The sequence below is a fragment of the Hemibagrus wyckioides genome, linkage group LG10 (genome assembly GCF_019097595.1).
Source record: "Hemibagrus wyckioides isolate EC202008001 linkage group LG10, SWU_Hwy_1.0, whole genome shotgun sequence".
Taxonomy (NCBI): Eukaryota; Metazoa; Chordata; class Actinopteri; order Siluriformes; family Bagridae; genus Hemibagrus; species Hemibagrus wyckioides.
Window position 1 is genome coordinate 5,179,581 of NC_080719.1, and position 10,781 is coordinate 5,190,361.

Sequence of the window (10,781 nt, forward strand, 5' to 3'; positions counted from 1 at the left end):
TTTTAACATTCCATAGTCATCTATCCATCACCTAACACTGCACAACAACAACAAAAAAGCTTAATTCTTCTAATTATGCTGCTATATGATTTATTTGAATGTAATTCATCACATTGCCTAGCAACACTATTTCAGTTTTTCACTTCATGAATTCAACAGCTTTTTTTTCCCCTACTGTGTATTTGTTCAGAAACAAGTCATTTAAATACTTATAAGTGGTTTAAAATGTTTAGAAAATGAACTGGCACAAGAATAGAGTCAATTTAGTCATTAAAGGAAAAGTAACAGTGTAAAGAAGAAATGAATTGCTTCATTCACACACTACACTAAGTTAAGGATATTTATAATATTTTGGCTATATAACAAAAGTAAACAGGGAAAACAGCAATAAATGTGCAAACACGGCATTGATCTTTTATCATTGTAACCTAGCGACATCGCTTTTAAATCTCGTTGAGAAAAAAAAAACAACCTGCAAGTCAAACATGCCCAGAGGTCACAGAGTCAAACCCAAGAAAGGTCACATTGACTGACCGAGCAAAACCTAGGGTTAGTTTCACCTTGACAACGTTATCGCTTTCAACAGTCAAGAACACACTAAGATTATATCAGCTTATTCAGTGTGAGATAAATACATGCTGGGTCACTTAAAATATTCTGTCGTAAACTGTATACACAGACAAGTGATCACATTTGCATATTCACAGGAAGTTACATAAGATTATTGATAATAATAAAAAAGCAAACAAGAATTGTACTGCAACTTTTAGCCAGAGCGCAATCCTTTTCACACATCTCAAATATTTTTATAGCAGATTTCTGGGTTTTTTTTTAGTTTAGTTTATGGGTGAGAATTTTAAAAAGAGAATATAAAAGAAATAACACCGGCAATGAGTAACAATTTTGTGCTTGAACACCTGGAGACAATGTATTTCTCACAATATCTAATACATTTCTATTAAATGCTAAGAAATTGCCAATCTAGGATGAAAAAACTTTGAAAAATTGTTACTGATAACCAGGAACTATGGCTGCATTTGAACTTATTCTTCTTTTGTCTAAATATGAGGTTATACACCATGCAAAATCAATATTCCCTGCAGAACACTGGTTAAAAATGACTGGCAACCACACAATTTACATTTTGTGAAGCCTTTACTGGATGAAGTAAAGAAAAGGGAATTTTTCATTTACGCAATCTCATATTTGAATGAAAATTTACAACTACTCATAAGAGAATTTTTCACAAGATGTTTTTGGATGTAAAATATTTAAAATAATTTCTTTTGAGAATGATTTTGTTATTCATTATATTATTACATTTATATGTAATAATTATAGATGTTGATCTATCTTTTTTTCCATCACACAATTTGGCTTAAGGGGAAAAAAAGCAAAACATATACATTACAGGTGTCATCGATCCAAAAAGCAAAACACATGACATATTAACTGGCATATTATCACCACCATCATCACCAAAATGTGGAAATCATCATAATAATAATTTATGGAAACATGAACCATGAAAGTTTCATGTCTATTCCTAATGAAGTGAAATAAAACCCATACACAGATTTTCAGGTTCTAAGTTTGACTTTCACTAATGTCACTAATGCACTAATCAATCTACATGTATATCTTAGCATTCAGTGAGTCCTGTGAATGGGTGTAGGGTTATCCGGGACAAAAAAACACACACACACACACACATTAAAATATAAATGCAACCTTTTTTAAGCAAGCCAAGCCATGTCAGTAAAATAAATAAAAATAAATAAATAAATAAATAAATAAATACCCCCCAGTACATAACTCCCTTTTTATTTTGATTTGTCAACCATCTGTATATCAGCAGTCTAATTCCTGGTCAGCATAATTTATACATTTTTTATCCTGTAATATATGAGATAATTAGCAGCAGAATAATTTTGACTTCCACAGCAACACACTACAAATTGCTTCTCTCACTGCAGTGATTAACACCTTATTTTTTATTTTATCACAATATATTGTCACAAGCAACAGTAGCTAAGGCCCAACTAGCAAGTTGTTTAATGGAGATATTACCCTGTGCTGGACAAGTTTTAAATATACACAGTGCACATAAGACTTATGACTTAGGTATCCATATGCAGGTTTTAAAAAAAAAAATTTGTCAAAGAGAAGACAAATAATTTATTATTTTAATAATAATAAATAAATAATACATTTATGATTTAAATAATATTAGATCTGAAATTCCAGACAAAGACATTTAATATGGTGCCTTAATCCACAAGAATACTTCCGAGTACGGAATGAATTTTATTCTTGACCTGTATTTTCTCTACATTTATTTATTAGATATTAAATATTTCTTTCTCTGGATTGAGAGTGCATTTTCCGGAATGGTAAATACATAGATATTTAGGTCATATTATATTCTATTAATGGAATGCATCTAGAAAAAACACTACGGAAAAAAACCTCATGAAGCTTAAATAGCACAGACCACAATAGAAAATAAATGCTTACATTAAGTGTGGAAATAAAAGTCCTCAATGACAACATATAGTGTAAACAGAGGGAAAGAAAATAAATAGTGGAATGATTTGTGTTGGATCGATGCGTCGTGTTAAGTGAGGATGTCCTGGGCTTGCTGCTCCACTAACACCGCCATGTTCTTCACGTCTTTACACCATGACTCCAGCCGTTCGTTCATGCTCTTAATCTGAGAGAAACAAAATCAGCCCTTCATATACACTATGGTCAAATGTATGTGGACACCTGACCATCACACTCGTATGTGGTTCATCCCCAAATTGTTGCAACAAAGCTGGATATGCAGAATTGTACAGAATGCCTTTGTATGTTGTTAGCATTACAATTTCTCTTCACTGGAACGGAGAAGCCCAAACACTGTGACAGCATATCAATGCCCCTGTGAACAAAGCAAGCTCCATGAAGACATGGTGTGCCAAGGACAAGATTGGTGAAGAAGAACTCGAGTGTCCTGCACAGAGCCCTGACCTCAACCCCGCTGAGCTTTGGGCTGAACTGCACCACCATGCCTTCTCACTTGACATCAACGCCTGATCTCACTCATGCTCTTATAGTAGAATAAACACAAATCCCCAAAGCCATGCTCCAAAATCTAGCGGAAAGCCTTCACAAAAAAAGTGGAGCTTATTATAACAGCAAAGGCTAGTGAAAACTCTGTGAAACAGCCATGTTTGGATGTGATAGTCAGGTGTCCACATACTTTTGGTCACAGAGTGTACAAAAACATCCCGCGATTCTGACAAATGGTGAACATTAAAATGAAGTGGTGCAGTACCTGGTGTAAATCGAGCACTCTTGGCTGAACCCATGTCATCTGAACCGTCTGATCCACTTCATCGATGCTGCCTTTTATCAATCCAACTGAGAGTGCTTTCATCACGAGCAGCTCCACCTGCACACGTGATCCAAGCACAAGTCCATTATGAGTAAATGCAATTACAGGAAAATAATCAACAACAAGATGGTGTGATGTGTCCTGACACGAAGCGGAGCTACTGTTACCACCCCATTTCCTAATAAAAGCACATCCTGAAGAGATGTTTTATTCCTCTTATACCACATCTATTACCCTATTTTCACTCATGATCCAAAGCACTGACACTGGTGACTCCTTCCATAGATGGCAAGTAAACATTTTCTTACAGAAAGCTGCACCATATCAAAGTTTTTCTTTGTTAAACAGCAATAACATTTTATCTGTTTATTAGACCGAGCAAACTGACACAACCCTGTGATTTATCATGCAGCTCTACTTTCAGAAATGCTGTTATACACTAATCGGAATCAACGATCAAATAACAGTCCATAATTATTAATTAAACAATTATTTAAAAATATAATGAATAAAATCTCATCCTTATTTAACAGTATATAACCTGGGTGTGGACCAGTGCTTAAAATGTCTCAATGTTCAATATAAGTATTACATTCAAATAAATGACTAGAATAAATGTTCAATCACGTTTTTTTCAATCAGACTAAATAACGTTTGACAGAAAAAAAAATTGGCATATTGTTACGCTTTCCTTATGTGACTAGTGCATATTGTAAGCCCAGTGTTGTACAAGATTCTTAATGGAGCTAAATGTCAGCAGTAGTGGGTCTACTATTAAATAATTACCTCCTAGCTAACAATATACCATGACGCCCAGCTGCCAGTCCAACTTCAACTGTAAATGAAAGTTGAAGGCAATGCTTACAGCAAGAGACAATCATGTGCAATATCTGGCATGTAATTAAAAAAATACCTTCCAGGTTCTGCCTTTGATTCAAATGCTTATGTTAGCTAAAGGGATATGAACACTGTATTGTATATTGAGCTAAAACATGGTTCTGCATTATACTGGAAAATGTCCAAAGGTCTCTGCACCCTAAAAGTGCTTAGACTTTGGAACCCAGAAACATCAATTTATTTATCTAATTATATTAATTTAAGTATTGAAGGATTGAAGGATTTAAGAGAACAAAAAAAGTATCATGTTTCTAAACAATATGTGATTTCCATGCTTATACTAAATTTAACTTAGTATCACATGTAGTATTTCATGAAGTATTAACATAAACCAGTTACAATGTGAAATCTCATGAGGATGTTAGTGCTGAAGGGATATATATCGACAGAACTGAATTTAGGTGATTATGACATGCATGGTAGAACAGTGCAATGGTGCAGATGTTTCTGTTTGAAAACATCAGTATCATGTGGTCAATTCTCAGCTGAGTTGTGAGCTCAGAGTTTGATTTTATTCAGCGCTTTAAAAATACAAGCTCAAACTATTTTGGATTCATGTTACTCACTTCAATCATGTAGACCGGATGTACGCATTTGAATTAAGTAAATTAATTTTTTTCAACGCATTTGTGTGATCACCTCGTTCACCGGGATTTGGGCGCTCTGTGCAATTTCCTGGAACGAGAGCTGTCTGTTATTGGTGGGCCGTGCAAAAGTCATCTAGAAGGAGAAAAGAAACAAGCAACTCATTTGTGGGAAATATTAAAACAGAAATCTACAAAAATGGATTTTTGGATGGACAAAAATATAATAAAAAAAAAAAATCACCTCCATTACGCATAGTAGCTGAATCTTCTGCATCAGTTTGACCTCATGAGCTGCAAGATCTGGCTGCAATGCAAACTTCTGTATTACTTTTACAAAATATGAGCCCAGCACTGCTCTTATGAACTAGTGTAGGGTTATCTATTTATCTGGGTTTTTTTGTTTCATGCTGACCTGCTGACCCCAGGCTGACTTCAGAGCCTGGAACTTGATGACGTTGCCACTGTTGAAAGCATACAGCGTTTCTATAAGCCACTGCTTGTCTGTGTTTCTTAAAGACTCCAACACTGGGTGCATCAACTGAAAGAAAAAAAATTATTATACACTGATCACTGTGAAAAGCAACGAGACTGAACGTTCTCCGTGGAACAGAGGCATGGTGAGAAAAGCCCAAGGGACTTACGAGTTCTCCAAAATTATACACTCCCTCGCCGAGCAGTCCCGCGAGCCCCAGCGTAAATGCTCTCTCCTGTTTCTCCGTCTCTGAAAAAGTGAATTGAGGCATCGTGAGGTGATAGTTCTCATACCAAGAAATGTCAAAAGGCATCGGATGTCCGCAATGCAAAAATAATTACATGACTTACCGGATAAATCTTTTACGTCTATACAGCCGAGATATCGCAGCGCATCCTTGTAGTACAGAGCGTGGTTTCCCACAAATCGATAGTACTTGCTGGATAAATCATAGAAACGCCCGTGAACTGATGTTACACCAGGCAAATTATTCAGCATCTCCTCCACTTCCTCTATCAGTTTCTGCAAACAATGAAACGCTGAATCAATGTGTGATATGTCAGGCTCTTATCTGCAAAAACACTGCATCTTCAAGTAACATTTACCAGTCAGGATTCCTCCTGAAGCTCAAATAACCTACATAAAGGTTTGGAAAAATTATGCAAGAATCTGGGTGTTTTCTCACTGATACATTTATAAAATACATCGACATGCATAATAACCAGGACACAATTTAGAAATGTGGAGAAAAAAACGTTCATGTGTCACATATATACGTCTTTTGTGCTGATGTGGCTTGACTGGGAATAACTGTCAGGTACTAAAGATCCACCAGGAGTTTTAGGGGTGGACAATATGACAAAAAAATCCTACCTTGATACTATGAACGAATTTCGATACTCAATATGTATCTTATAAAATAGATCTGTGAACAAATTTAAAAATAAATCATAATTGATGATTAAGATAAAAAAATTATTTTTAAATTAAAAAATCATTTTAATTGATAAGAAAAAATGTACAGGTGAATTTTACAAATGTAAAGATTCTGCATAAAAGTTTTAAACATCAAGTCAGCTGTTTCCAGTCAGTTTGTAATTAAATAAAATGCAGTGTTTAAAAATATGATTATAGAAATAAAAAAAAGGTTTCACGATGCTGATCATGTGTATATACACATGTATTTTTGATACAAAAAAATAACACTACACTTTTTTCTTAGATATCACAAGCACAGAAATATATTTACAATTTTTATTTATGTATTTTTTAATGAATACTTGTTTTTTTTTAAAATAAACAAACTGTGAATTTTTTTTATCTTTTAAATTGTATTTTTTTTTTTAATTATTATTGATTTTTTTAAATCCCTTTTACCCCGTTCTGAGTTGATTTATTTCTTTAGACCTTAAATTACAGAATTATTGATATTACATTTCACTGGCAGTTTGTTTGCAGAAAAATATATATTGTGATATTCGCTGTGTATCGTCTATCATCCACAAAGGCATGGGAAGAACGTGCAAACCTCTGCTCAAGCAACATCCCGAGATCAGGATTAAACCCTGGAGCGGTGAGGCAGAAGCGCTACCCTCTGTGCCAGCGTGTGACGCCTACCTGCTGAGATCAGTTTCATAATCGAACTCAGTGTGTAGGATTAAACATCTGATCTAGCTAATGGCTGCCTTCAGTAGCGTCTGAATATTTAAGCCAGATGTTTTTCTAATTAGACATACTGTTATGACAGATGGTACAGTGAAATAATAAAATCTTAAATACTGTTGAAAAAAACGGAGATTCAGAAAACATTATTCCCAGTTATACTGAAAGCTTGAAATGTACCAGGAAAAAACTACTAAATGATGAATGATCTAAACGAGTCCATTTTAGATGCCTGATTTTACTTGAAAGTCAATGCTAATGGTTTTTGTGTGCTACATTCAGGAAAACAAAATAAACCTAAAGAAAAGAGACGCAGGTTACATATTCAAACAAAACATTGTTTTCCCCAGTTTCCCAGTTCTAGCTGTTGTCAAACACCTAATTTTTGCTCATCTCTGACAAACGCTGGACTGCCTTTATTGTGGACTGAATTTATGTTTATAGTGTGTAAATTAAATAAGCTCCACCCACACTTCAACACTTACACTAAAATGTGCACCAGGTTATATTAGTACACTTTTTTTTCCAACATTAGCTCTCTAAGAGTTATCTTAGTAGACTACAGAGACTTCTACACCCCTTGAGCCCCGCCCCCTCAGTCATGCCCATGTTTCCAAAGCTCCACCCCCAGACATCCAAATACAAACAGGCATTCTGGGCCAAGGATTAAAGATTAAGGATTAAATCATTATTTCTAATCACGTTCTACAAATTTAGCAGGTTTTTGGTACTGTACCATATTGGCTATTAATTGAAAAATACATTACAATTAATATTAACATTACTTAATTTTTTTAATTATGTAAATTCAGAAATAATCAATAGAACATATAATACAGTTTAATATCTGGATGGGGGAGGAGCTAAACATCAAGGCTGGAAAATTAAACTAAACATGAAATAAAGGAACTAGCCAGATTAATCGCATGGCATCAGTTGCAAGTCAGAAAATGACAAATTTCTGTCACATGTCAAGATTATTAGAAGTGTATAAACCCAATGAGTACAACACAAAGAGTACAACAAGAGTATCCCTCAGGGATCAATATCCTAATAATATCTACTGAATAACTTTCATATTCCTTCATAATCTTTTCTGGTTATAATGTACCTTTGTCGTAGCGAGGTCATTGACCTCTAATTTCAGACACCCAATAGCCGTTTTGCACAAGATTACAGCCTCGTCGCTGCACTTCACCTGTCGACAAATCAGAAGACACAGTATAAACCAGTAACGAACTGAGATTTCTGCTGTTCTATGAAGGATTTATAAATCTGTTTCTTACCTTTTCTTTGGTTTTCTCAAGAAAGGTAATGGCATCATTTGGGTCTGTCGAGGACGAAGAGTAAATATAAGCGCATTTTAGTTTAGCAGTTGTATTAATATTACAAGCATTAGAGGAACTCTATGATGATCCAAACGTATTAAGATCATTTTTAATAACATATTTTCAACATGGTAAAATAATAAAAAGCCAGCATTTTCTCTGAGTGTGTATCGCCCACATTCCTTGCAATGATCTATTGCAAGGAATGTCTAAAGTCTAATGTAGTAGATAATAATTGTGAAATATAACCAAGTAATCATTTCTACATAAACTTACAATAACTTGATATTTATTCACCTCAACTTTGTCTGTTACTTTACAAAATGTGCCATACAACCTAAAAATATTTTGATATTTGCATTTATTATGTAATAAATAATAGAAAACAGGACATCTAGTTATAGGAAAATAATACATTATGGATGGCACCTAATGTTTCTGGGATTCTTTTTTTAATTCCTTTTAATTCCTTTTTTAATACAAGAATACCTTCTTGTAGACAAGAATATTAGACAATTTCTAGACAATAATATTATATTTAATAAATACTTGTCTTTAGTCAATTTCTTGAAATCTAAAAGCTTGGAGTGACTGCTGCCTAACGTCTAGTAAACTGCATAAAACCATTCACCAAATGATTACGTCTGATAACGTATGAAATGAAAGACAAAAAAAATTCCCTCTTCCAATAAAAAGGCGAAGGTGGTGCTGCATGTGTGCTTCATGCTCACCTGTGATTTGTCTGATAACAAAGAGAACAATTTCCACCAGAGAGAGAGGGTTTATTCTGTAAATATAGAAATAAAAATCAAATTAAAAATAAAAATGTAAAAATCATTGCATTAAAGTGCAATGAAAAATAGGGAAAAAAATCGAATAAGTAACAAGTGTGAAATGATTTGAAATATGTAACAGGAATTTTATCATTATTAAGATATAACTATATCTATAATGATCTCTCTTTTTTTTAATATAATGATAAATAATTAATAGCTAGATATATTTCTGTATTGATACAGAGCTTTCCAAAGGTCTTCATACAATAGGGGACAATTATACTTTTTATTTTATTTTTATTTTTTTATTTTATTTTTAATTTTATTTATTTATATATATATATATATATATATATATATATATATATATATATATATATATATATATTTTTTTTTTTTTTTTTTTTTTTCCGAGCAAAATGTCCTCAAAATATTTTTCATTCTTAGTTTATATTGTATATTTTTTCCTAGATGCTCTTTTGGAATGGTTTACATACTGAAATCATTCTCATGGCGGATCGAAAAGCTCTTAGGGTTAGGGTTAACCTTGAAAGGTCAATGTTGAACCTGAACAGAAAACATCGCAAGCTCATCAATTTGGTTGAAATGGTTCATTTCTCTTATTTTTAGGATTTTTTGGGACACCCTATATTTTGATCCTGCCTGAATCCAGGAAAAATAAAAGTTCCAGGAAGCATCTATCAGGGACAACAATATTACAGACTACTGATATTTCTCTCTCTCTCTCTCTCTCTCTCTCTCTTTACAGGAGTTATCTACATGGTTGTCCTACCTGTGCTCGAAATCACTGAGAAAGTTTTCATAGAGCTGTAGAAGCAAAAAAAAGCAGTGAGATGTGAATCACTAAGGCATTAAAGAAAACTACAAACCTGGTCACCATGGTAACACAGCCTCACCTGGATGAGAGTGTCTCCAGCTTGAAAATAAGGGTCTTTCACAAACTCGGTCAAGTTCAAAGTTAACTGATGCCACAATCTAAATAATAAAAAACACATTGTCATGACGATAAAAAAAATAATAATAACGTGAAAAAAAATATGTTTTTATTTATTTTACAGCAAGGTGACTTGATATTGCCTATTAAGTACACTGTACACTGTAAGTACACTGTACAGGCTATAATAATGTGTCTAATATACTAATATAGATATTGTGTAAACCACTTTAATGATGTGCAAATCTGGTCAAAAGTTATTTAAATATCAAGTTATTTTATTTTTTGCATGAAATCCAGCAGGAGAGGAAAACAATGACTTGCTAAAACTTGCACCTGTGACGTTATTTGGCTAATGCTAAACAGCAGCCTTACTTTCTGTTGTACAAATCTTCAAGCGCGTGCCACTGTGCCGCCATTTCAGGGCTTGCGCTCGTGCTCTGCTGAAGAACCAGATATCCCTGGACATCTTTCATTTTTTAAGCCGGTTTTTAATTAAAAAACAATGTTGGAATTTGATGCACTTGATGAGTCTCTAATACTGTCCCGAGCTGTCACCGGCGTGTTTTGTTTCCCCTTAGTGTTACGACAAATCCCGCCTTCGGCTCTTTCATTGGTTATTAGTTTGTCAATCACTGTTACGATCCAATCACTCGTGAGTGTTACCTAGTAGCCAATCATAGCACAGGAAATGAGATTCTGCGAACCAATTGCAGAAGAGGCTG

The 10,781-nt window shown here is 34.0% G+C and overlaps 1 protein-coding gene across 1 annotated transcript; it reads right to left on the reverse strand.

Annotated features, from left to right (window-relative positions):
- Positions 1 to 2,319: 2,319 nt before the first annotated feature.
- LOC131360909 (26S proteasome non-ATPase regulatory subunit 13-like) lies at positions 2,320 to 10,643 on the reverse strand. Its single transcript, XM_058401734.1, has 13 exons — positions 10,432 to 10,643; positions 10,019 to 10,097; positions 9,895 to 9,929; positions 9,057 to 9,112; positions 8,284 to 8,327; positions 8,109 to 8,195; positions 5,686 to 5,857; positions 5,505 to 5,584; positions 5,276 to 5,401; positions 5,105 to 5,167; positions 4,916 to 4,996; positions 3,320 to 3,436; positions 2,320 to 2,713 (listed from the first exon to the last, which is right to left on the reverse strand). Exons 1-13 carry the CDS (start codon positions 10,530 to 10,532, stop codon positions 2,618 to 2,620), a joined length of 1,137 nt encoding a protein of 378 aa, XP_058257717.1. The 5' UTR covers positions 10,533 to 10,643; the 3' UTR covers positions 2,320 to 2,617.
- Positions 10,644 to 10,781: the final 138 nt, after the last annotated feature.